Genomic DNA, 27865 nt, shown 5'->3' on the forward strand with positions numbered 1-27865 from the left:
CGGGTCCCCGGTCACATGGACGCGCTTCCGCAGCCAGGAGTGTGGAGCGGCACGAAGGCCGAGAAGCGGGGGAGGCGCGGAGGGCACTGGGTCAGCGCCCCGCGGGAGCCGTGGGCGGGCCCAGCCGCCCCGCGAGCCGGCTGGCCAGCCAGTCAGCGGGTGCGGGGGGCGGGCCGACGGGCGCGCGCGCCGCGCCCCACAGCGCCTCCTGAGGGGCGGCGGCGGGAGCTGGTTCCGGCTGCGCGCGCAGCGGTGGTGGCGGCGGCGTAATCGGCTGGGTTGTAACCGTCGTCCGTCCGGTAGCGGCTGGAGCGGCAGCGGCGGCTGGGCACTGCGCGAGGCGACGCCACAGGGCAGCGGCGGCAGTGGGGGCAGCGGCGGTAGCAGGAGACGCAGCGGCGGCCGCAGCAGCAGCAGCAAGACGGACTCGTGGACACGAGCCGCCGCCGCCGCCGCCGGGCCGGGCCGGGTGTCGCGCGCCGAGGCTGGGGGGGAGTCGTCGCCGCCGCCGCCACCGCTACCGCCGCCGCCGCCGCCGCCGAGGTGATTGAGGAGAGAGGCGCCTCCTCGCTCCCGCCGCCGCCGGACGTCAATGCCCAGTCCTCAGCTCGCCAGCGTGAGTGCGCTGCTCCCGGGCGGCCCCCGCGCCGGCTCCCCGGGCCGCCGGGAAAGGGAGGGCGGGAGGCGCCGCAGCCATTAGTGCAGGCCCGAGACACGTCCCCGGAAGGAGGGCCAGGCTGGGGCCCGGGGCGGGGGAAGCGCGGCCAGGAAGCGTGGAGAACGAGGAAGGGGGGCATCGTGTGTGTGTGTGTGTGTGTGTGTGTGTGTGTGTGTGTGTGTGTGAGAGAGAGAACGTTGACTGTGGATGGGAGGAAATGTACGTGTGTGAAGCGGAAGGAGTGTGTGAGTTGGGGAGAGGGTGAGTGTGCATGTGGGGTGCGCGAAGGGGGGAGTAGGAGGTAGAAAGTGTGGATGGCGGAGTTGGGAGCAGAGTGGAGGGGAACGTGTGTGAGTGGGGGTGAGTGTACAGGAGAGTGGTGGGAGTGTGGGTAGGGAGTGCGCGTGGGGAGACTATCTGTGTGGACGGTGTGGGGGGAGTATGAGAGAGTGTAGGAGGTGAGCGAGCGTGGGGGCAGTGTCTGGGGGTGAGTGAGCGAGTGTGGGGAGAATGGGAGCGCGGTGTGAGAGAGGTTGGGGAGGTGAATGGCCGAGGAGGCCGCAGGGAAGGGTGTGCCTGCCTCTGTCCGGTGTGTGACCGGGCTTCCGGGAGGCCCTCCGTGGTCGCTGTGGACGGCGGAGGGCATCCTGCTGTCCTGGGTTGGGGAGTTCTTTCCATGAGCATCTCGTCCCTGGGTTCTTGGGTTCAAGCATGAGGAAGGGGTATAGGAGTATATTCTAGTGATATTATCATCTTCTGGCTCGGGGATTTTTTTTTTTTTTAAAGGATGTGCCTTTTTTTTTTTTTGGTAAAAATTTCCCCCTTGTTTCATGATATCGACTTAAATTTCCAAATGTGTCAAGGATATGGTTGTCGTTCCATTTTAGTCTGGGGCTCTGGGGCTGCGAGAACTAACTAAAACTTGTCTATTGCCCAGGATCCTAGGCTCTTGCCTTTAGAGTGTTCAGAAACATAGGCTCTTTTGTAAAGTGCTTGCTGGCCCTTCAAGTGAAAGGTATTTTATTGTTAGGTATTTTATGGTTAGGTAAATTTTAGATTGTGGTTCTTTCGTACCCTTCGGGAGAAAAGCTCTTAAATAATGATGATGATGATGATGATGATGTAGTAACTTTGATGATGAAGAATCATAGGCTAGTTTATTATTTCCTGGAATTTGTCAAGAGACAAAGTGTCTAGCAGTTCTAGCTTCACTGGAGACATTTCAGCAAATGCTGCTTGTCTGGAGTCAGTCACATTACAACCACTACTGGGTTAGAATATGGTAGTTATTTGCTGCCGTGCTTTATATTGCAGAGTAGTTTCAGACAGGAAGTGAATGATGTTATGCTTTATTCAATGTACAAAAGGAAATGAAGGCTACAGAATGAGTGATACGTTATTAAGGCTTCAGAATCACTTGCCAGCATAGCATTGTGTTGGTGAAGATGGTGAGAAGTTGCTTGCCAGTATTGTGATTTTGACATTTTTAAAGTTGTTTCATATTGGATAGTGAAGGGACTAATCATTGTCATGGGCTTTTCCCAGATTCTTTTGTTGTAGAAGTAGGGGGTTCTTGATGAAGAGTACCTTGATGTGGATTTTATACCTTAATGATGGGACTTCTCTTAGAAGTTGGGATTCTTTCAATATGATAAGCAAAGGGTAGAGTGGTCCTTTTAATAGTAATAATAGAATCAGAGGCAAAAGCATTGATATGTCAGAAATTATATTTTCCTTAGAGCATTCTTTTTCTCAATTGCTAGCATGCTCTCTTGTTTTTGGAAATAATAGGAAATAATATTGTTACTATTTAGTGGGGGACCGGATTAATTAGTATTAAGTGCCTACTATGCACCAGGTGCTTTTTACACTTTCATTTAATTCTCACAAGTACTATAAAAATGGTAGGTGTCCTCATTTGTATTTATTCAGCACATACTGAGTGGTTTCTATTTGCCAGGCACTAGTGATACAGTGATGAGCCCTCATTGACTTCCAGTGATGAGATGAAGAGACTCAAAGAGGTTAAGTAACTTGTCCCAGGTACAGAGACTGTTTCCCCGAAAATAAGACTTAGCCAGTCAGCCAGCTCTAATGCGTCTTTTGGAGCAAAAATTAATTTAAGATCCAGTCTTAGTTTACTATAAGACTGGGTCTTATATAATACAATATAAGACTGGGTCTTATATTAATTTTTGCTTTAAAAGACGCATGAGAGTTGATTGTCTGGCTAGGTCTTATTTTCAGGGAAACACGGTAATAAGAATTAGAGTTGGATTAAAAACCCAGATCTGTCTGACTCCAAAGTCTTTGATTTTTCCACCATACCATTACTATCCTGGCAATAGGTTGTCTCACTTTAAGGTTTTCATCCACACAGTGAGTGACCTAGCAGCTTGTTTAGATGAGAGATGTTGAAATTAAAGCAGAAGACTGGCTGGAGGCAAGGGGATCATTTAGGAGATGCTGACTTGAGGCTCTTTGGGACCTAAGCTAGGCTTTTATGTGGGTAGAGATTCTGCCTTGAAATTCTCTTAGGGCCCCAGGGAGTGTGCTTTGAGACAAGGTTTTTATGAGGCACCTGGGACATGTCTGGGAAAGGAAAGTCTGATTAAAGAAACTCAGCAGCCTTTTATGTTTCTTATTTTTTGGGAAAGAGGAAGAGTGTATTTATTGGGGCTAAGAGTCAGCTAGAAGTTCTTATTACTTCTTTGTGAAAGTCTTTCGGTTCAGCTGTGTGGGATATTTACCTCAGACTGTGAAGAGCAAGCCAGAAAATAGAGTGAAAGCACTTTGTTAATATAAGTTGAAATAGACTCAAAGTATTATTACCACTAAGACTTTTCTACTAAGGCAACAACAGTTTGTTATATTTAGTTGTTGGAAAAGACTAGCATTTTAGGACACCTACACAACTGAGAAATTGTTTAGAACTGCTGAACCCAGTATATTCTGACTCAGAACAGCAAAAATCAAACCACTCCCTCCATGAATCAGTCAAGTAATATTTAATTTGAATGAACAGAATTTATAGGCAGAAACCATTTACAACATCTTAAAGTACTTAAATTGAACTCTGGTGGCACTAGGGAAGAGTAAATGTTTGAATACTTGTTGCATATAACTTAACAAGTCTGAAAGCCCATATTTACACTTTACTTGAAAAGACATTTGTGTGAACAAGATTAAAAAAAAAGTTTTTTTCTTAGGATTTAACTTTTTATTAATTTGTCTCTCAACGGTAGCATTTCTGTATGCAGTAATTACAGAACACTGATTTTTTTAAAAAAATTGAATTTATTGGGGTGACATTGGTTAGTAAAATTATATAGGTTTCAAGTGTATGATTCTATAATACACCATCTGAATTTTGCATTGTGTGTTCACCACCCAAAGGCAGTTCTCATTCTGTCACCGTATATATTAGACCCCTTTAACCTCTTCTACCACTCTTCTTCCCCCCTTACCAGGATACTGATTTTGAGGCACAAAGTTGAAATTTAGTAGATTTATTTTATGGGTTTGGACTATACTTTTTGTTGGAATGTGGGATTGGTAACCAGTGAAACCTCTAGAAAAAAACATTTACAGATAAGATGCAGAGAAGCAATACGTTAATTTTTAGCTGTTGCTCTTGGAAGAGTGAAATCTAAGGTTGATTTCTTCATGTGCTATACCATCAGCTATGCTATTCATAGAAGTTGGATATCTTTAAAAAATTTGAACAACTGAAAATTAGGATGTATAGTTCAACATGGTAGACTTACCTTGCTCGAAAATAAGACCTAGCCAGACAATCAGCTCTAATGCGTCTTTTGGAGCAAAACTTGATATAAGACCCAGTCTTATATAAGACCCGGTATTTATATTATATTATATTATATTATATTATATTATATTATATTATATTATATTATATTATTATATTATACCCAGTCTTATATTAATTTTTGCTCCAAAAGATGCATTAGAGCTGATTGTCTGGCTAGGTCTTATTTTCGGGGAAACACGGTAGTTATGTTTATCAAGAAGGGTAGTGGTAGAGTTCTTGATGTCTTAGAATACTTGAGAAGTCCAATGTTATGTTTTGGTTTCAGTATTCCCTTCTTAAGATAATTTTCTTTGTGTTGAATCGTAAATCGTCTCATTTACAGTTCATAATAATCCTGTAAGTGGCATTCTTTCAGTTTTACAGATAAGGAAATTGATTTATAGATCAATTTTTTTGAATCCCAGGTTTTGGAATTCAGTTTAGAATATCAGTAAATAAATGGTAGTGGATAGAAAAAAGTTTCTTCTCGGGGCTTAAAGTACTTAAATCTCTGCTCCCCCTACCCCCACCTTGGTTAACTCCAGTCAGTTTACAGGGAGCTATGTAGGAGTTAAGTTGATGTTAAGGAAGTTGGCCTTTTTTTGCTTGGAAAAAAAATTTTTTTAAGGATACTTCAGGTACTTGCGTAGTTTTTTTTTCTCTTTTGGGGATGTTGCTGCTTTGAGATTTTTCTCAAGACCCAAGTTGGTTTATATAGAAACTGATGATTACTCTCTAAGTTTAAAAAACAAGAGTCCTTGGTGTTACAGTCCAGATAATTTTGTACCTTTGGTTTGTTAAATGGACAGTAGATGCCATCAGTTATAATTACCTTGGGAAATGGTGATTTGAGTTTGGTAATCTGGAATATTAGAAGTGTCTCTTATCCATTTTTAATTTAAGAACTAGTATGTGTGTAGAGGTATCTGTTAGCTTTCTCCAGTTATCCTTTGAACCACATTCTCTAGTTCCTTTGACTTTCTGGCTTCTCTCTCAGGCGGGACTTGAAGACTTAATGGCGTGCTTATTGTAGAGTTCAAGTGGATATTGTATGTAAATCTGTTGCTCCTTAGAGTTGTAGAGGTCTAGACTGTACCACAAACTTACTACTCTAGCACCTCCAGGCAAGAAGCTGCACAACATTGCAGACTCTTTCTACTTTCCACAGTTACCCTGTGGAGTTACCAGAACCCAGGTGAGAAAATGACTCTTCTCCAATGTCTTAAGGTGGTTTTCCCTGCACTATCTGTTCAATCAGTATAGATTTACAGGGCACAAAATCTTTCCCAGAAAAATGACTATGGGGAATGGACAGATTATACCAGCAGTTTTTATGTGACTTTAGTACAAATGGTTTTTGTTTGCCGGCATTGATTTCTTCTCCATAGGTTCTGTAACACGGCATCCACTCTAAATTTTAAGTGGTTCAGAAACTAAATTTCATCATTTGAAGACAGATTTACATTGCACAACATTGCCTTTTTAAACTGTAGAGAATTTTAAGATTAAGTTTTTCTTTGACCCTTTTTTTTGCTAGTTGAGCCTGTTTTGAAAAAATATTTTGACCATTAGAACAGTCTTTACCTTTAGAGAATTGGTGTATTTAATTCCTTTCATAGTATTTTTGGGTTGAAATTTCATTCTTCTCAGAAAATGTTAATTCTTTTGGCATAAAATGCACACATGATATATTTGCTTTAGCAGATCAGATAAATTACTTTGTATTTTTATTTCTGCAGTGGTCAAAAATGTTGGCTCTATACTAATGTATCATTTGACAAGAATTCAAATTCACAATTGGGTCTACTTTCTTCTGGTTGTCCTTTTGAGATTTGAGCATAACATTTTTTTTTTTTGCACTGTTTTACAGGAAACATTCTCTAGGTTGTACCACTATAATATTTGTAAATTGTATTTATGTGCATATGTTGATATTTACTGCTTTTAGTAGCAAAACAAATTGATGTGTTTTCTACTTTCCATTATTGGTGAAAAGCCTATCATGAGGGAACAGAGTGGCTGGTTAGTACAGAAGGATATGAGTCATCAGCAGGATTTGTCAGCAAATTGAGAAGGATATGATGGAGAAACAATAGATTCTAGTGACATTATTCTTTTTTCCACATGTGTGGTTACAAACAAGTTTCCTTTTGGTGATTGGTTTAAATTATTCAAATAATTTCGATCTTTCTGGATAAAAAGCACTTCAAATTTAAGTCATAGACTGTACTCTGAATTGTTTTTCTAGTGCTATATGAGATCTTCATTTGGACGTTATCAAGTAGAATTTAAACTCATTTGTTGACTAGGAAAAATAATTCAATTATCAGTATTTAGTAAGTAGTGAGACTGTTTTTGTGAAGTTTGTTGGTAATTATGGAGTTGGCTCAGCAGATGAAGAAGATGCCCACCAATAGGGCAATACAGTTGACCCTTGAACAACATAGGTTTGAACTGCGTGGGTCCACTTACATGTGGATTAAAAAAAATACATGCCTGTACTGTTTTTGATCCATGGTTGGGAGTTTGCAATTGCAGAGGGCCAACTGGATGCATTGATCTAACCATTATATACAGGGGACCTGAACATCCAAGGATTTTGGTATCTGTGGTGGTGGCAGCGGGGGCTGGGGTGGGAGGCTGCTGGTGGTGGTGGTGGTGATGTCCTGGAACCAATTCCCCGCGGATACCGATGGACAACTTAAAATTTTGGGGCAGCCAAAAGTTATACATGGATTTTCTACTGTAGGTGGGTGTTTGTGCCCCTAACCCCGCATTGTTCAAGGGTCAACTGTATTTGTTTTCTTTTAGTGAGCCAAGAGTTACTTCCTGACTACTACTCTACTTTTAAAATCCTAAGAGCTTTTATTGGATTTGAATTGGTTTGAAATTCTCAACATGGTCAAGGCCCTCCCCAGAGATATCTAACCAAAGACTCAGGTCTTTTCCCAAGTCATGCCACCTACCATGCCTTTCACTGTTTCTACTAGTCTCGTCATAAAAGTTTCACCTTTCCTCCGAGGTCTTAATTAATCCTACTCCATTCTACTCACCTTTACTTTGTAGCTTCCAAGTATGTAGTATTGATGTGAAATTTTAATGCCCATCATCAAATATTTTTTTACCCACATTGATTGTTCTAGGATCTTGATCCTGGATAATGTTTTTGTGGTGTGTATACAGAGTTACACAAATACTGACAAGATTGGGTGTGCTGCATTTTAGCATCATTCAGAGGTGATGTATTGCCCCTCATCTCAGTAAGCATTTGGAGGAAGAGGACAAGACATTAAATTTTGCATTCTTCAAGTGGGAAAAGGAAGGGGATCCATGTTCGAAGCTAGTGAGCAAAGAATAATAACCCCTTGACACGGCCTTATTGAGATATTTCACCATTTTTATTTCATATTATTATGTAAAGTGAAATAACATTTTTTTTTTTTTAAAGATTGTGAGTGTTGTGTTTTATGGAAATAAACATCAAGCCATTATTGGGCAAATAGTGGGTAGGGAGTATATTTTTAAAGGCCACCAACAGCTCCAAATATTATGATTTAGGTTCTTGTCTGTTTATCTTGTACTATACTCAGTACATAGAGAGATGGCTGTGAAGTATATAATGTAATTTATGAAAAGCAAGTTTAGGAGAGGAAGTGAAGTGTAACTTACCCGGTTTTAGGGGAAACTTGGACCAAAACGCACTAACAGCAGAAAAATTTCTGGGGCTCAAACAAAAGAATTTGTGCTGACAAGACGTAATTTGGAATGTTTTTATTCCGTATCCTGTACATAAAGAGCTTCCTTCCCCCCTTTTGATGGTAGATACTTGAACAGGACCTTTAAATAGACTTGATACATTTGACAAAATAGGGAAATGAAAGAGTTAAGCTGACCCATAAACTGCTAAGCTCTGAAACATATATTTTAAATAATGCTAACAATAGCCTGGAAGTTTTTGCTTTGCATGCTTCTCCTGTGCTGTAGGTTATTTTGAAAGGTGATTCAAATAACCTTTTTCCAAGTATCTATTTTGCAACCTCAGGGAAGTCGCAGCTGTTATAGTCATTCTAACTGTCCTGATATAGCTCAGAAAAACATTTCGGAGTGGTGTTGACAGGGTGAATCCAGGTGTCCTTTTGGATTTTTTCTACTGAATTGACTTTATTACAGTTGAAGTTCAGACTCTTAAATGCATTTCTTTATTAAAGAAATAATTGCTTCAGTAGTTCTTGAGTTTGTGTATGTATAGTGATGTTGGAAACTAAATTAAGATCATTAAGACTTAAATTGTTCTTAGGACAATTAGCCTTTTGAGATTAAAGAAAGAAGGATGGAAGGAAGGAAGAAAACAAATCTTGGGACTTAATTTTATGGGAATGCATCTGAGTTTGAGATAGTTCTTATTGTCTGAAGGAGGTTACCATAGTTGTTTAGAAAAAGAATGTGCTTAAACTTAATAATAAAGAGGCTTGGGAGTCTTAAAATGCACATAAACTAAAGTCCATAGAGAGGGTAGCCCTGATACCTTTCCTTGGAAATGAAAGTCTGAATAAATAGAATCAATTTAATAGAGCTATTTAACTTAATTTTTAAGAGATTCACTGAAAACAAGATTCATGCCCAATATTAGAATTGTGCTGTTGGGATTTTTAATGTTACTGCTGGTATTCAAATAATTTTTTAGAAAAAGTGAAAATTGGCTGCAGTGCTAGTACTTCCATTTAAATTTATTAATGAAAAGAAAAATAATTTGGATAAGAGATTTAGCTGGAGGATTTTTAGTCTTTAAAGGAACAATGGAGTACAAAATTGAAAAGTAAATATTTTCAAGTGTGGCATGAAAATATTTGATGCAATTTTTTGTCTTACAGTTATTCGTAGAGGTAGAAATTACTAGAAAAGGACAACTAATCACCAGGGTACATGCAAAGTTGAAAACCACTCCCTTTTCATTTGTGTTGGAACTGCGCCCACAAGACTTCAGTAAATAACTGTCACTGTTCTCAGAAGCAGGTGTGATTGTTGGTTAATTGCTTTCCTTTCCTTTCTGAGTGGCAGGCCACGGGCCACAGATCTCCTGCTGGTTCTAAAATGTTAAAATATTTTCCCACCATCAATGTCATAATTTCTTTTTATAGAACTGATTATTGATTTCTGTACTGGAACTTGATTTTCAAGTTCCCTCCTTAAATGAGGAAGTGGAAAAGTGGGAATAACCAAGGGAGTAACTGTGAAACTATTTTTTAGAGTAAAGAAGCATCTTGCTATTTTTAGCTTGTTTACATATATTTTGGATCCTAATTTGTGCAGAATTTAATGGGTACCTCTTTCTTTATCAACTCTCCAGGGACTATAGCCGGTAGGGCAGGAGAACTAACATTAATTTGAGTTTTCTAAGTTCAAGGAGCGAGATTATTCAATTTTAGTTTGCAGCAATAGAGGGTTGAACAAAGATAAGTAGCACAGAGAATAGAACTTTTTTCTATAGGGAGTAAGTTATGAAAGATGAGTAAAATTTCAGTTTGAGATAAGTTGACCAGAAGATGAGTGTTTAATTAGCAAAATTGAGTTCTCTTTAGTTTACAAGTCTTAAGATAGTTTTTCTCTCAAATGGTCAAGATGCAGTAGATACAGTAGTACTTTACAGAGGAATTTCTCTGCTTTTCTTCCTTGATGGTTGTGAAGATTTTATGTCTATTGGAATAGCCTCTGAATGTTGTTAGGTTTTTACAGTTACTCAGTTCTTACGGTTACTCAGAGCCTTGACTTTTTTCCCCACAGATCCCATATCCAGTCTATGGACAAATCCTTCAGGTTCCACCTCAAAGTATATCTTGAATTGGATCCCTTCTTATGCACTCTACTGCTATTACCCGGGCCCAAGCTATACCATTGTGTCTTCCTGGAGTATAGCAACGGGCTCCTATCTGATCCTTCCCGCTTCCTCCCCTACTACTCAGATAATCTAACTCCACAGAGTAGTATGGGCACTCTTGTTCGAAGCTCATTTTTTTCCAGAATAAAAGCCAAATACTTAACATTGGCCCATAAGGCTCTCTTATTTCTCTGACCCTATTCATTCCTTTGCCTTCTCTGCTCCAGTAGCACTGATCCCTTGCTGTTTCTAGAACATTGCAAGCATGGCCCCACCTCGTAACCTTTGCAACAGCTAATCCCTCTGCCTAGAATGTTCCCTCAAACATCTATTTGGCTCATACCCTCAGCTCTTGTATAAAATGTCACTTTTTCCAGTGAGGTCTTTCCTGATAGCCTTACTTAAAATTGGAAGCACTACAAATTGCCCTGCTTTGTATTTTTCTCCATAGCAGTGGCATATTTTGTCTTTTTCTGCCTACTAAAATATAAGATCCATCCTGACAGGAATTTTTGTTTGTTTTGTTTACTGCTCTTGCTACAACTATAAGTGACACACAGTATATAATACATATATGACACGTAGTGTATATATGTCCAGTAAATATTTGAATTAATAAATTCTTAGCCAAATTGCAAGGAAAATGTCTAACTTCAGAGAATGAATTCTTTACTGTTAACAGATTATTCATACGTTAAAGGAAATGCAGGTGTCTTTGTTGAAGTGAAATGAATTTGTTTTAGGAAAAAATTGTTGTAAGATTTTAGTTTTATATACAGTATTAATGCTTTCATGTTGCCTGTTTGTACAGACCAAGCTGACTCAAATTTGCATGACTTCCTGTAGATTTTTGGTAAGAAAAGTAACAGTAAATGTATGCTTGTTTGACCTTTGCTTTTAGATTTTATGTTCGTACCTCTATAATTCTTTATTGTGCATTAATATATAATGTGCTAATTTGGTGAATACTGGCATAACCCATCAAGTTAGAGGGTTTATTGTGTCATTTGCTTTAATTTGGAAAGAGGTGATTTCTCAGTGGAAAGCTTGATGTGAGTGGATTGACAGAATTTTCAAAAGTTTGGGTTAAAAGTTCTCTCATACTCTTGAATTCTCTGTTTATATTTGAACTTAGAATTACAGTTGCCAAAGCAGGACCTGAATCTTGCTTATTAGTTTCTTAAACAAAGAAGAAAACTGTCTTTCTGAAATTGTGTAGGTACAGGCCTGTCTGGAACAGAGGGACTACCTTCAGGCTCTTTGTAATCCCATGGTTATAGCACTGTTACGAATGTAATGAGATTGTAGATTATTGTAGTGTTATTTATCACCCTAGCATTAAAAAAAAAAATTAAGGTAGCATATGTACATGGAAACTGAAAAGTAAAGTATGAAAAAAAATTAAATCATACTCCTGGCCTTCAGCTCCCTTCCAGGCAACCACTCTTTGTAACTTTCCAGACAGTCCATGGGTATGAAACCATACACAGTACTCACAAATGTTTCTATATATACTGTTCATACTCTTATATACCTTGCCCTTTTCATTTATTAGTGCCTTTCAGCCATCTTGCCATAACAGTTCATATAAATCTGTTTTATTCTTTTTGACCGCTGCATAATTTTCTATTTAAGAATGCATATCGTATTATTTTATGCGTGTTAGTTTTTGATTCTCATCTACGTAGGTAGATGTTAGCATTACAATATTCACACTGGCCGTTTAAACTCGAACATATTCCTCTTTAGAGTTTTAAATATTCTGTTGTGTTATTGACTTGGTCTTATTGGCAGTGCACTACCTTAGCTTGGTAGGCCTGTGCTTACTTGCTCCCTTCCAGCCCCCTTCATTCTTCTTTCTCTTTCTCCTTACCCTTCCTCCTCCTCCTCAATTTAAAAGGACTTCTTTGCCACAGGCCATTTTTTCTAATCATTCAGTGAAGTTTATTCTTTTGTTAAAAATAAAAATGTTGCCTGTGAAATGGAAATGTCCTAAATTCAACATTTTAAAAGTTAGGTTTTATAAAAGATAAACATAAAGGGTGGAGAGAATAGTTGGGTGCATATTTGAATTTGGCCACTGTTATATGTCAAGTAAACCTTGCTTATTCATCACCTGATAAATTAAAACAAAATCAATTTTTATTTATGTGGATAGAACACAATTAATGCCAGAGAGAATTTTAGAAGATTGTTTTTTTGTAAGCTGTACAGGTGCTGAGTTTATGCTAAAATATAGGGTTCTGTAACAATTTTGAGTACTTTCCAGCTGTGGTAAGTTGTTTATGATTTTTTTACGGACTGTTTGCTTTGCAATCTTATGGGTGTCACAGGAATTAACATTAGTTTATCTGAATTGACAGGTGCAAAAGCATTTAACTGTTGATGCGGATGTAGTTGAATGCTTGGGGTGGGGGGAAGAAACAGAAGCTTACTTTTATCATGTATCTGTTAACATTGATAGAACACACTGTTTCATTTGGCAGAAGTTCTTTTGCTAGGGATCCCAGTATGGTGTTAAGAATTAAAAATCTAATAATGAATTGTCCTTATCCCTGGAAGTTGTCCTTTCAAAATGAACTTGGAGGAATAAGATGGGATAAAGCTTGTTCTGTTTGCTGAGCAGACAAACACTGGAGACTGGGTAGAAAACTTAATGCTAGAGCTGTAACCTTTTGTGCCTGGCCATCACTACAATGCAGGTCTTTCAGTGCCTTTACTCAGCTGACACACATATTAGCTGTGATAACATCATTAAACCAAAGGGATTCAAACAGGTTAGAATTTCCTTGTGTTTTGCTCTGCATTGCGTGCGAACCATTGTTCTTTGAGTACTTACTTTAATCATCTTTTCTCCCCTTATTATAAGGTCACAGAGTTGCAGATGAACCTCCAAGCAAATATTTGAAGAAAAGTTACACTTATATGAAAAAGAGTATGACTTGAAAGATAAATGGGTACCTCCATTAGTCAAAATTGAAAGAAAAATAGGGAGTTAGGAGACCTGGCCTCTTGTCCTTGATCTACGTCTAATTAGTATGTGGTCTTATTAAGTCATTTTAACCTCACTGGATTCCAAACATCATCTGTTTTTTAAAGATTAGAGTAGTTGATCTCTAAGTTTCTTCTAGCTTTAAAATTTCTTGACTTTTACAAGGAGTATTCTATGAAATATGTAATCGAAGGCGGCTATGTTTTAGGGTTACAGTTAGAATTTAGAATTATGAGTGAGGAAGAGTGGTGGTGGTATGTGTTTTTGTTTTTCTTAGTTTGAGAGTAGAAGTTTTGCACGTTTATTGTGGTGGGTAACTCATTCTTCTGAGGTATTGAAATTCTTAGAATCCCATTTTGAATTTCTTATCTGTCTTTCATATTTTAGTAATGTTTTAGTTTTGCACTTGTGTCCATGGTAATATTACCACAAGTATGTAACTTACAAAATAAAATGCCATAAGAATATCATAAAAAAGACTTGGATAGATGAATAGGTTTCAAAGTTTGTAAGCCTAGGTTCTTTCTAATTTATATTCAGTTTCTTCCTGAAATGGTTTTATAGTCATTATCTTTTTTTTTTTTTTTTTTGGTCTGGTCACAGTTATCTTTTTTTAGAGACTTCTAAATAAGCATTTATTGGTAGTTTAAGGAAGAGGCAAGTGAAAGAATTTAGATCTTGTCCCTATTTCCAGAGGAATTGTGATTATGTTGACACTCTGAGCGGGCTTATAAAGATGACTGTGTTTCGAAGCAGCAGGCCTAAAATACTAAATTCTGCCACTTTCTTACTTTGTTTTTGGTAGGGATTAGTATTTGGGCAGGATAATACTGTGTAAGTCATTGACCTTTAAATGCTTTTGTATTCCTGAGGTAGTGATGTGAGAAATAGTGAAAAGGTAAAACTGGACTAGAAAATGAGAGGATGTGATTTACACATTAGAGTCAGCTGGCATTATGGTACATTGGAAAAACACGGAACTAGCAGAAGATTTGGGTTTGAATTTGGGGTCAACTAATTCATTCACCTTAGACAAGTCGCTTCACTTTTCTGATCCTTTTTCCTCATTCCTCGTAGGTAGTAACAACTACTCAGAGTTGTGAGGAAAAGAAGATAATTTTTTGAAAGAAGTACTTTATGGACTAGTATCCTAATTGGGGGCCAATGTATATACTTTGGATGGAAAGAATTAAGTCCTCAAAGTGGAATTTTGGTAAATATCCTCCATCCATTTATAGATATATATTATTTTAAGCAAAGAATATATGTGAAGGACTCAATCGTCAAAGCCAAAAAATAAGGAGATCGATGTGAACTTTATGAAGACTCCATGGAAGGAAGTTTTCTTTAAGAGTCTTTTAATCATTTAAAAATGACTTGGAGTTTGAAAGAATCTTGTTAGCACAGAAACTTTGCTTGTTGGATCCTGTTTTGAAAAAAGAAAGACATACTTGACTTTTGAATCTCTGGCTTTTAAAACTCTTGGTATATGCTTTTATCCTGTTCTCTATAGATGGCAATAATTTAGAATTGGTGACATTTCAGATGCCTTTGGGCTCATAAAGAATGCATTCTTGTCTCTGGGCATTGTGTTTATGATGCTATCAACCTTCAGTTCATTTTACTTATGCTTTTCTCTTCCAGGTTTTTCGTTGGAATATACGTTGCACATTTATGGCGATTCTGAGTGTGAGGGCAGACTTCTGCCAGGCTCAGCACAGCGTTTTTGCTGACAAGTGAGCTTGGGGGTTCTATGTGCCATAATTAACATTGCCTTGAAGACTCTGCACACCGAATCTGGCCTCAGAAATAGTTGGCTTTTTTTTTTATTGCAAGCATATTTCTTTTAATGACTCCAGTAAAATTAAGCATCAAGTAAACAAAAGTGGAAAGTGACCCACACTTTTAACTTGTTTCACTAGTGCCTAAATGTAGTAAAGGCTGCTTAGTTTTGTATGTAGTTGGATTTTTTTGGAGTCTGAAGGTATCCATCTGCAGACATTGAGGCCCAAGTTGAATTTGGATTCAAGTGGATTCTAAATACTTCTGCTTGTCTTGAAGAGAGAAGCTTCTTAAAGAATAAACAAGTTGAATAGAGAAAACACTGATTGATAATAGGCATTTTAGTGGTCTTTTTAATGTTTTCTGCTGTGAAACATTTCAAGATTTATTGATTATTTTTAAAGAAAAAAATTCTTTCCCATCACACTCACACACGCACGCTCACACTTTTTCTTTGCCATAATGAACCGTCCAGCCCCTGTGGAGATCTCTTACGAGAACATGCGTTTTCTGATAACTCACAACCCTACCAATGCTACCCTCAACAAGTTCACAGAGGTAAGTTTGTAGGTGGCACGATCTACTTTTGGGATTGGATTAGGTAAAGTTCCATTAAAAATTAACACCGTTACAAATAAATCTCATCACAAAGCCATTTATTTTTGTGATCGGAGTGTGGGTGGTTATCCTACCAATCTTTGAATTGGGTTAGATTAGTTATAACAGATTTTTAAAAGAACATTTATGGAATTTGGGGAGACCTTAGAAATTATCTAGTATAAAAATAATGAACACTTTTGAACACTTTGTACCCAGCATTACAATAAGCAATTTTATGCATTATGTCGTTTATTCCTCATAATACCTCTATGAGATATAGGTACCATTATTATCTCCCTCTTACAGATGAGGAAACAGAGGCTCAGAGTGATTTAGTAATTTGCCTAAAGGCACAACGTTCATGGTAGAACTGTCTCTGACGCTAAAACTCATGTCTACCTCACATATTCTAATCACTTTTGATAAAAAGCTACCCCAGAACTATTTTGCAATAATAACTATCATATACTACAAGTGTCCAGAAACTTGGAGGAAAGAAAGGTATTTATTATAGATAGCAGTATTACATCAGATCCTTCATTTTTCTATTGGTAGTAGTAGAACTCTTTGTACTTCATTCAACAAACATTTGAATGTAAGCTTGTTAATCATTCCATGGTTGTTTAGTTTGACTGATTTCTGTTGACGTATTTTATAGAGTATACCTAGAGAGCTGGATGAACTGCTAGAGATTCTAAATCTACCCCTCTCATTTTACAGATGCAAAAGAGGTTTTGACTTGCTTAAGGCCACAGATATTTACCATAAAAAATTTGACCATAACCTTTCAATGAATGGCCACTATGACGTTCATTTCAATGGGATTTTATTTGTATTTTGAAACTTCTTAATTCTTGATTTAGTATAATTCTAACAACTTTCCTGAGTATGTTTTATTAAGAAGGCCTTTCTGTGAAAACTAAAGTCCGTTAACAATTAAAATAACTTTACTCTTTAACCACATAATATAGGATATCACAGTTCTTGCTTATACCCTTATACAGGTAACCCCCTATAACACGGCACTTCTATAACACTGCTCGAGAACTGGGGAAACCCTTGTACAACACGGTCTCCTAGAACACGGTTTCACTCTAACACGGTTTGAGAATTAGGGAAAACCCCAAATAACAGGGAACGGAATAAGAGCTTTTAAGAGCAAAAAATATCTCATTTGAAATTTTTCATTCAAGTGTGGATGTCATATCAGATTTGACTGCAGAATTTTAAAGTTTATTAGAATTTTAAATCCATTTTGTTCGGGGAGTATTAAGTTCAGAGGATGAAGTATCTTATCAAAAAGAAAACGTCCTTGGTTAATGGTGCTTAGTAGTGATGACAAAGAAAACATTATTTAATACATATTAATATGTCATACTTTTGGTGAAAATTGTTTTAATAAAGATATTTCTCTTAATTATAAAAACAGTGTGTTTTTTTAATTTTTGGAACCTAACCCCCTTTTTTGTCCTTGTTCTTTGTTTCGTATAACATGGATTCACATAACACGGCATTTTTATGAACCTAGCAACTGTGTTATACGGCGGTTACCTGTACTCACAAGTCCTTGAGCTTCTTAACTTTGTGTATACAGTGTACAAATTGATTCTAGGCCCATGTGCCCTTAGGTTGTTCAGTCACCTTTAAGCCTGTGGATTCCTTGGCTGTAGATTCCAAAAGTGGCAGAGGCCTCTGTCCTCCTGCAACTATAAAAAGATGCTGGTGGCCCCTTGAAGATAGGTAGTCACTGGATTAGGAGTTCTGTAGGAATGTTTTTAAAGGAGTATGGCTTCTGGCTGTAATTGTTTGTGTGTTAGTTGGTTTTGTAATATCATACCACTTTCTAAATCGTAATTTCAAAGTAACTTACTTGTTTCTTTGAATTAAAAATAACAATAAGTACCTACTACATAAAAGATACAGATAAGCAAAAGACAATTTAAAAATATTTAACTGTTAATACCTGACTTCTAGATGTTTTATTCTCTGCATATATGTATTATATTTATAAATACAGATACAGATAGGATCACACTGTATATTTTTAAAAATCTTTCCCCAACCTTTTTAGTATTTTTATGGCGGTCGTAGTATTCTTTATGGATGTACCATACTTTAATCATTCCCGTTTTTTGGACCATTAATGTTGTTTCCAGCTTTTTACCATTCCCAACAGCCTGTGCTGAATGTGCTGGCACCCAAGTCTTTGTGTATATCTTTAATTATTTTGTTAGTAAAAATTCCCAGAAGTAGAATTTCTAGGTCAAAGTATATGTGTACTTTTAAAGTGTTTGTGTTGTGCTACCAAATTGCCCTCTGTAAAGGTGAGTCTTACGGATGCTTTCACTGAGAGTGCAAGAGCGTCCATTGTATATGTTGCCACAACGAGTGATATTTGTGGAAGAATGATATCTCATTGTTTCAATTTATAATAGTACATTTTTAAAGCTTTGGTTGTAGATTCTAAAGCAAGTTCCCCTATATTTGTTTTTCTTTAAAGGAACTTAAGAAGTATGGAGTGACAACTTTGGTTCGAGTTTGTGATGCTACATATGATAAAGCTCCAGTTGAAAAAGAAGGAATCCACGTTCTAGTGAGTGTGTAGTGTTTTAATTTTTCATTAAAAACAAGTTATCCCTTTCAAACATAGATATTTTTAAAACTTGGCACGTAATAGGTTGCTTGAGAGATACAATGTTCATAGCAACCATTAAATTCCTTTGGATTGGCAGTTTTGGTCATTTTGCTCTTAAATTCTACACTTGCAGAGTATTTTCAACCAACAGAAAGTAAAATTTAGTGAACACTTCAAGGAAATGGAAATCTGCATTTTGTTTTTTCTAGGAAATTAATGCAATATTTAGCTTTTGTTTCCAGGCTCTTGGTTTGAATCTAGCTGAAAGTAATTTCCATCATACATTCATAAGTCACATGGAAATATTCTCTATCACTTGCAAATACAAATTAGTTACTTAATATTTTGTGGTTAACTTGTAGGGGACAAAAAGGTGGGAGAAGAAGATAAGAAAGGAGAGGGAGAAGGCATCTTGCTCTAAATTTATCAGCATAGTTTCTGATACTTTTTGGTAGGTTCCTAAGAAACTTGTGTGATTAGATTTCTTTCATAGTTCAGTTTGAACATAAAGTAATTGGAATTATTTTAAATTCCTATCCCCTATATATGCTATTTTATTACTGAAAACAGGAGCCTCAGATTAGGTAAAATTTTATACCGTTTTCCCTAAATAGTTGTCTAAATTTCAGGAGCATGTAATGAAATGACCTTGTAGTTTTAGGTGTTTTAGAGCTATTTGATTTGATTGTGGGAAAGTAGTATAGTAGGAAGAGAACTGGAGATTTTTTTAAGTAGTTGATTAGGAAGAAAATAATAAAGAAGATACTGGTATGAGGTTATGTTCGTACTTTTTATTGAGAGGTAGTTCTATAGTCTTTATTGTATCCGTCAATAGTTGGACAGATAGTTCATGCAAAGAAAATAAATGTCCTGTTGGTAAGGCAGTCATCCTGTCTTATCCATTAAGTTTCCTTACCTCCATTTTGGTGAAAACACAAAAACTAAATCGCTAAGTATTACGTTTTTTAAAAAATGTGTTTGAGCAGTATGGCATGGCAGTAATTTGCTTGCAAATCCATTTCTAAATGACTTTAAGGCCTCCTATCTGGAAATCACTGGGGATAAATATAAACATGTAAAATGTAGCCCTGTGTAAAAAAAAATTAAAAAATTTGGGCAGCCGGGTGGCTCAGTTGGTTAGAGCGCAAGCTCTGAACAACAGGGTTGCCGGTTTGATTCCCACATGGGCCAGTGAGCTGCACCCTCCACAGCTAGACTCAAGACAAGGAGCTGCTGTTGAGCTTCCAGAGGGGCAGCTGGATGGCTCAGTTGGTTAGAGCGCGAGCTCTTAACAAGGTCGCTCGTTCAATTCCCACATGGGATGGTGGGCTGCGCCCCCTGCAATTAAGATTGAGGCCAGCAACTGGACTTAGAGCTGAGCTGTGCCCTCCACAATTAGATTGAAGGACAATGACTTGGAGCTGATGGGCCCTGGAGAAACACACTGTTCCCCAATGTTCCCCAATTAAGAAAAACCCACAATATAAAAATAAAAAACCCAAAATTTAACTTCTGAAACCAGGCTGAATACAAGTTCTTTTCCCTGTGAGTACAGTGGTTCCTCCTTATCCACGGTTTCAGTTACCCTGTGGTCAGACGTGGTCTTAAATTATTAAGTGGAAAATTCCAGAAATAAACAAATCATAAATTTTAAATTGTGTGCCGTTCTGAGTAGTGTGATGAAGTCTTGCTTTGTCTCACCTGGGATGTGAATTCTTTGTCCAGCATATCCATACTGTATATGCTATCTGCCCCATTAGTGACTTAGTAGGTGCCTCAGTTATCAGATGGACTGTCATGGTATTGCAGTGCTTGTGTTCAAGTCACCCTTATTTTACTTAATAATGGCCCCAAAGGGCAAGAGTAGTGATACTAGCAATTCAGATATGCCAGAGAGAAACTGCGAAGTGAGTGCTTCCTTTAAGTGAAAAGGTAAAAGTTCTCGACTTAATAAGGAAAGAAAAAAACTTATGCTAAGGTTGCTAAGATCACAGTAAAAATGGGTCTTTTGTCTGTGAAATTGTGATGAAGGAAAAAGAAATTTGTGCTAGTTTTGCTGTTGTACCTCAGACTGCGTAAGTTACAGCCACAGTACATTGATAAGTACTGGATAAATAAAATGGAAAAGGTGTTAAATTTGTGGGTGGAAAACATGAATAGAAAACGTGTTCTGATTGGTGGCAGTGTGTTGCACCAGAAAGCAAGTGACATCAAGCCATTTATTGCAAGTAAGAGGTGGTTACACATATAGATTTAGGGATAGGTTTAGACTGAAAAATATAAAAACTACTGGAGAGAGAGAGAGAGAGAGAGAGAGAGAGAGAGAGAGAGAGACACCACAGTTACATAACTTTTATTACAGTATAATTGTTCTATTTTATTATTAATGTTGTTAATCTCTTACTGTGCCTAATTTATAAATTAAACTTTAACATAGATATGTATGTATAGGACAAAAACGTAGTGTCAAAGTATATGTAGAGTTTGGTACTATTTGCAGTTTCAGGCATCCACTGGGGTCTTGGAAGATATTCCCCCATGGATAAGGGAGGACTACTGTATGTTCTCCAGGGGTTAGAGGAGAAATCCGTTGTTTTGACAGATGGCAGGGTGAGAAAATGAACTGTGATTGACCATAGTCTGTTTGAACCAATAATATTGGTGAACACCTTTATGAAATAGAAATGAACTAAATAACTTGAACTAGTTTGTAGACGATAATGATAGGTCTGGGATTTATTCCAGGCCTTTAAATCTAGGCTTTTGTTTTGTTTTAAATTTCTATGATCATAAAATTAAAGGGCTAACTTAAGTTGAAGAAACAAAGACATTTAAAATTAAGCTTGGAATTTCTTTTTCCTAGACAGATTTTAAGATGAATTGTTAATTCACTTTTGCTAGGGGAAGAGGGTTTGGGACACTTTATAAGAGAATATCCCCAACATGAGACTTTTCAATCCTTTCACCAATGCTCTTACAAATCAGAAGCACAGTGGAAAGGACTAATGGTGACTTCATTTATGTCAATTTGAAGTCAAATGCTTCTAAATTATTACTTTAAATAATTTTTTGGTAGAAACTGCTTATATGAATTAGTGAAGCATGTTTCATATTGTTTCTTAACTGGATGCATTTTAGGGATTATAGAGCAAGTAAGCTCTCAACTAAGGTACTTACTGGTTTTAATGCTATTTACAGTTAAACTCTAGTGACATTTATAATGATAAGACTGACAACCCTTTAATTATGGGGTGTTGTTGACAAATCAAACATAATGTACCGTCATGGCTAATGAGCTACATGAAATGTTTTAGTGGAGCCAATAATGAGTGCTCTGTCACTTTTCTCTTTTTCCTTCTCTAATATCTTAAAGTGTCCTTATCTAATCTTATTAGAATAGTCTTTTAAAAAAACCCCATTGTTTTTGCATTTCTGCCCTGGAAGCTAGATGGAAGAGAGGGTATGTAAAATGTGAGTCCCCTTTGTTCAAAGCTGATTGGTATTTGTTTCTTAGGACCCTCTTGCTAGGTAGCAAGGAAAATAAACCCCTGCCTGTGTTGTGAATGCACGTGGGGCTGGTCTTAATTAAAAAACAACCCAAATTGATGGATATAACAAGAAAGGAATACTTGGGAAAAAGGTCTCTATTTGCTCAATACCCTATCATATGGCACTGTGCTTGTTAAATGGAATATGTGTAATTTAGGCAGAGCTTTAAAAATATTTAAATATTTGCTACTTGGCTTTTTTTTTCAAAAATATAAGCACAAAGATGGTAGTATGTTTCTGTTACAGTGTGCTAACTATTGGAGATTTCTTAGCAGAGAACCTTTCTCTAAAGAAAAGATGTCATATCTTAGAACTATTTGGGGGATAAACCTCAAAAATACTTGCAGAGACCAATAAGATATCAGTTGGTATACTTCTTTGCCAGAGTGGACTTTTAAGTCATATTGACAGGTGTTGTATTTTCTTTTAATTTGTCTTGGCTTTAATTAGTTTTCTTTGTCTAATTACTGCTTTATTCATATAAAATATTTGAGGAACACTAATTTCTTATCACTGATAAGAAATTTCCATAAAATAAAATTAGACATTGACTATACTGAGAAAGTTTATTTGGCACACTTGAATTTCGATCTTGGATCATTTTTCAGCAGTGATCAGAGTTGTGTTATTAAGAATAAGTATATATAGTATAGTTTGTTCAATTAGGCCTGCCCTGTGTACCGTGCAGCTATTGTGCAGTAGGATGTTAACCCTGGAGGAAACAATCAGTTCAATGTAAAATATTTTTCTTTCCAGGATTGGCCATTTGATGATGGAGCGCCACCCCCTAATCAGATAGTGGATGATTGGTTAAATCTATTAAAAACCAAATTTCGTGAAGAGCCAGGTTGCTGTGTTGCAGTGCATTGTGTTGCAGGATTGGGAAGGTAAGCTCTTAACCCTTCTGACTGTGAATTCATTATCAAAAATTTCACTTTGGTAGAAATTTGGGTTTGTTACACTAAATATTAAATTGCCTGAAAGGAAAGGAAATGAGAGCAAAAGCTGGTATGTGATTTCTCAGAGCCACTTTTTGTGTTTCATTGCTTGTCTGATTCTGATGCCATATTAGATTTAGTGGGTGATGGTTCAGAAGTTGTTTTGAAATTGACTTAATGTAATAATAACCTTATCTTTGAGCTAAAAATACAGCCTTAATTCAGTATGTTTTCTTTTTCTCCCCATTTCAAGTAATCCAAGGTTCAGGTCTCTGAAATGGGCAAAAAAATTAAAATAATTTTAGATTTTGAAGAATCTATACATGGTTAATTTTGAGATGAATGGGAAGTTAATAGGTGGAGAGCAGATGGCTGAACTTTAAACTCCTGAGAGATGTATGGAGAATGAAAATTAACTTTGATTTTAAAACTTTTTTCCTCGAGCATTGCATGGAATGGTGTTGCAATACTCTCATCAACAGCAGATTAAATGTCAACTTACAATGTGTACTTTGACTCAAAATATTAGTGCAAGCTGCTGTTGCCTCAAGGAGGTGGTGACTCAGCCTGTTGTTACCTCTGCTCAGCCCTTTTGTTTGCTGTTTTCCTTTTTTGCAGTTTAGTGTAGTACAGTTTCTTCTTTAGGGTTAGAAATTTCAGTACTGATTGTGAAGGGTGAAGGTAATACTTGAACTTGACTTGGGGCAATTTTATAACTAGTGGTTATTTTTAGTTAGGTAGTCCAAAGTTAGTGCCCTGTAGTGAAGTTTTTTTTTTTTTTTTTTTTTTAACATTTCCTTTGTTACATCTTTAAAAAATATAGAGAGAATGTTCCTAATTACCAATTCTCTGACTCTCCTAGCTCATAAAAAGGATTTTATTGAAGAAGTCTGGCATCTTTTTAATATTTGATAGGAAACTATACTAAAATTGATATGTGATAATGGTTAAAGACTAATGAAGAATTTTTGTTGACATATGATGTGAAATTTTGAGCTACAATGTGATGTTTTAAAGAGTAAACCTAGCTTAATAAAAGTTTAGAATTTAGTGCTTTTCTAAAAATAAATAATACCATGGAAGCTATAATGATACAGATATTTTTACTGTATAGGAAAGTATCAGCTATTTTAGTACACTTACAGGAAAAAGAGAAGTTAAATCTTTGCATTGTTTTGGTAATGCGTAAGCCTGGATTTTAAAAAAGTCCTGTAATTCCAAAGTCATGTGGATATTTACAGATGAGTTTCTCACTACAGGGCACCTGTGCTGGTTGCACTTGCTTTAATTGAATGTGGAATGAAGTACGAAGATGCAGTTCAGTTTATAAGACAGTGAGTATGAAGTTTTATGTTCAGAAACACATAAAGGAAGATCATAAAAGAGGAAGGAATTATGGAAAGTATCCATTTGTAGTATGGAATAATTTGCTGTCTTTGGCTTAAAATAATGTTTGTTTGGAGATATCAAAAAGCGCGTGATAAAGAGACTCATAATAATGTTACTGGCTTTCAGATTTAAAGATATTCTAATTTAGGTGGCAAATTTTGGCCACTATAGAATATATCCAGTATATGACTTGAATATCTAGGAATCTTTAAAATGAATACCTAGATAGTAGCGTGTCAGTGATCTCGTGTATCTTTTAATGGATGTTGAAAATACCTAAAAAATGCAATTCTCTAACAAAGAGGCAAGGCAGAATCTGTAGAGGAGTAGTTAATCACCTAGGACTCTAAAGTGACTTACTTGTTCAGGCACAAAATCAGACTGTAGTACCCAGACTGATTTTGGCATCAGTCTGGAGTAATGGGCCATGCTATTTTGCTGTCCAGAATTCTTTGGCAATTATTTTCTTACCTTTTCTCCCTTTCCCTTAAGAAGAAAAGAAAAAATAGGATATTTCTGACAGAGGGCATGAAATGAATGGTAGCAGCTCTAGGAAGGTAACATATTTCAAGGAATGCCATCTGTGCCTGCTACTTCATATAAATACTTACTCATGCATCCTGAATACTTGATACCAATTCTAATCTGAAGAATATTAATCTGATTGGGAAGAGTATAGTCATGTGTCTCTGGATAAACCATTCTTACCTTTTTTAAATGACTAATAGACTAATAAGAGTCAGCAAAGAAAATTGTCTAATTTTAGGGAGGCACAGGGAGTTCGTGTTTCAACTTAAAAAGTGATAATTGTATGGGAAAAATGCTGGTTTTCAGCTGTGTAGAGTTAGAAAGGCCTTAGACCATAAGTAATGCATTTTAGTGAATCAGGCAGCTCTCTTTTTTTACGTGATAAAGTTTGCCATTCTTGTATTTTCAGAAAAAGAAGGGGAGCATTCAATTCCAAACAGCTGCTTTACCTGGAGAAATACCGACCTAAGATGCGATTACGCTTCAGAGATACCAATGGGCATTGCTGTGTTCAGTAGGAAGAAATATAAGCGAAGCCTGATTTGATTGTGGCATTTAGAGGGGACTCTTGGTACCTGGAAATGTGAATCTGGAATCTTGACTGTGTCATCAAAGTAGTGATGGATTTAGTACTCCTCAACCACTCTCCTAATGATTGGAAAAAAGCAAACAAAAAAGAAATCCCTCTATAACATGAATAAAATGTTTAAGAAAAGAAAAAGAGAAAGAAAAAAAGGGATTAATTCAGTGAAGGATGATTTTGCTCCTACTGTTGGAGTTTGAATTTCTGCCAGGATTGAATTATTTCAAAATCTCCTGTCTTTTTTAACTTTTTCAAAATAGGTCTCTAAGGAAAACCAGCAGAACATCAGCCTGTGCAGAACCATCTGTTTGGGGAGCACACTCTTCCATTATGCTTGGCACATAGATCTTCCTGTTGTAGGATTTCTTTCTTTCCTTTTTGGGGGGTGGGGGGCAGGGGGCATATGTTTCCTCTCTTCTCTCCTTTCCCCTAGTCCTCCCCCCACCTCCCATACAAGTTGTAGATGGAATAGGAGAAGCCCTTGTTGCTGTAGATGTGTGTGCAGTCTGGCAGCCTTAAGCCCACCTGGGGCTTTTTTAAGGGAAAAATAAAACAACAAAAAAACAAAAACAAAAACCAAAAAAACCCCACAAAACGACAAAAAAAGCAGTGGCATATATATTATACGATCCAGGTGGTTTTAGTCTTTGCTGATGATGGGGTGTTCATGTTAGTTTCTTTTCTTGAAAACTCTATTCAACATTAGGCAAAGTAGCCAAGAGCCTTTTGTTTGGTTTTTTGTTTTGGTAAATTAGTGGGGAAGTGGCATTTTATTAAGAGGAGTCTCTTTTTTCTCAAAAAACTTAGCTGAGAGTCGAATTCTTCTCTTTTCCAACCAATGAAGCTAAGTGAGTATCCCAGAAACTTTTGTTTGCTGAAGGGGAGTACTCCAGGCCATCACTAAAGATGTGTCCAGGGCAGAGAGTTTGCACACTTTCTACACCTTGTAGAATTGTGGGCTGTAGTATTACTCTGACTTTCTGTCTAATGTCAGAGAATGCTGGTAGTTTAAAATTTTTAGTTTAGGACATATTTGTACTCCGAATATTCAGGAACAGTCAGAGGAGTAGCAGCAAAGACACAATATTTTGGACTTGAGAAATGCCTGTGATGGGTATTTTCCAAACTGCCCCTTCTATGTACAGTTCAGTTTAACCACTGATTGCCTTGTTATTTTCTTACTAGGTTCTTTATGAGATTAAAAAAAAAAAATCGCTGGTTCAAAACCAACAATGCCTAGTGAGTATGTGTCCACAGGCCCTAACAGGGTAGGAGAGAGACAGAGCAGCCCAACAACCAGTAGCAGGAGGGGCTGTTGTTAGTGGAATTGGTGTAGTGTCATTTTTGCTGATTCTTTGCTGGGTTCAATGTGCTGATCTAAAAAAGCTGTCTTTCTGCTCTTTTGTGGAAGGCAGTTGTGACCGGGCTGCATCGACAAAGCAAGTTGAAGGATACCATCAGGGGCTCTTGCACTCGATCTAAATACCGTGTTTCCCCGAAAATCAGACCTGCCTGAAAATCAGCTCTAGTGCGACTTATGGAGCAAAAATTCATATAAGACTCGACCACCGGATCTTATATGAAGTTTTGCTCCATAAGACGCATTAGAGCTGATTGTCCGTCTAGGTCTGATTTTTGGGGAAACACAGTAGTATGCTTCATAGTGCTCTGCTTCTAAGGATTTGAATAAAGACTTAGGGTCATCTTGTCCTGCTGGAATTTGCTGTGCAGAGCCCTAAACTTCCCATTTTGTTAGGATCAGCTAGGCCAGTAGGAATGGACCAGGACTTTGTCTCAGTGATGATACCTCAGACGTTGGCTGGCTCTGTGAACTGCCTATCTCTTGTGCTGGAGCTGTTTTGCTTTTTAACGAAATGAAAATCTGTAGATTCTCTCTTCCCCATTCCACAAAACAAAGCAAAATAATGCTTTTTTGAAATTGTTTCTAGGATTTTAAAGTGAAAAATGATGGTACTACCCAAAATTATTTCAGAACATGACAATAGATTTCTTTAACATAGGCTCAAGATCAAAACAGCATATCTTCTAAGCTCAGATAGACTGTCTGTTGCCTCCAAGGGTTTTGATCAATACCATAACAAACCTTTTTCCTTTGACATGCTCTGATTTTTGTTGTTTGGGGGGAGGGAGAGACAGAGAGACAATGTGTGTGTTAGTGTGTGTATGTGTGTGTGCGTGCGTGCGTGCGTGTGTGCAGTGTCCACCGTATCAGTGCCTGCCTGAGTTAGGAAAATTACATTCCTGGTTCTGTATGAGAAGGGTAATAAAGCAACATGAAACATTAGCTCTCATTTTGTTTTAAATTACAGACTAATGTTAATTGTTCTCAGAACTGGATTTTCTTTCTGAAAATTAAAAGGTTTTTCTTTTGGATTTAATGAAGTATTGCTAGCTGAAGCAGTTTGACATGGTGAGAGAGATGTCAGACTGATGAAAGGTGTGCAGCCTGATTTAAAACCAAACCCTGAACCCTTTTAAAGAACAATAAACATATTTTACATGCT

The 27865-nt window shown here is 37.3% G+C and overlaps 1 protein-coding gene across 3 annotated transcripts; it reads left to right on the top strand.

Moving 5' to 3' along the window:
- Nucleotides 1-212: 212 nt before the first annotated feature.
- On the top strand, nucleotides 213-27865 carry PTP4A2 (protein tyrosine phosphatase 4A2). 3 transcript variants are annotated; one of them, XM_081057277.1, is made up of 7 exons: nucleotides 213-616; nucleotides 14414-14549; nucleotides 14981-15676; nucleotides 18219-18311; nucleotides 22659-22789; nucleotides 24100-24174; nucleotides 25167-27865. In XM_081057277.1, exons 3-7 carry the CDS (start codon nucleotides 15581-15583, stop codon nucleotides 25273-25275), a joined length of 504 nt encoding a protein of 167 aa, XP_080913403.1. In that variant the 5' UTR covers nucleotides 213-616; nucleotides 14414-14549; nucleotides 14981-15580; the 3' UTR covers nucleotides 25276-27865. The 3 variants fall into 3 exon arrangements, with proteins under 3 accessions (XP_080913403.1, XP_080913404.1, XP_080913405.1); XM_081057279.1 differs by lacking the exon at nucleotides 213-616 and adding an exon at nucleotides 13214-13301; XM_081057278.1 differs by lacking the exon at nucleotides 14414-14549 and having other exon boundaries at nucleotides 231-616.

This window comes from Rhinolophus hipposideros (assembly GCF_964194185.1).
Source record: "Rhinolophus hipposideros genome assembly, chromosome: 8".
Lineage (NCBI taxonomy): Eukaryota > Metazoa > Chordata > Mammalia > Chiroptera > Rhinolophidae > Rhinolophus > Rhinolophus hipposideros.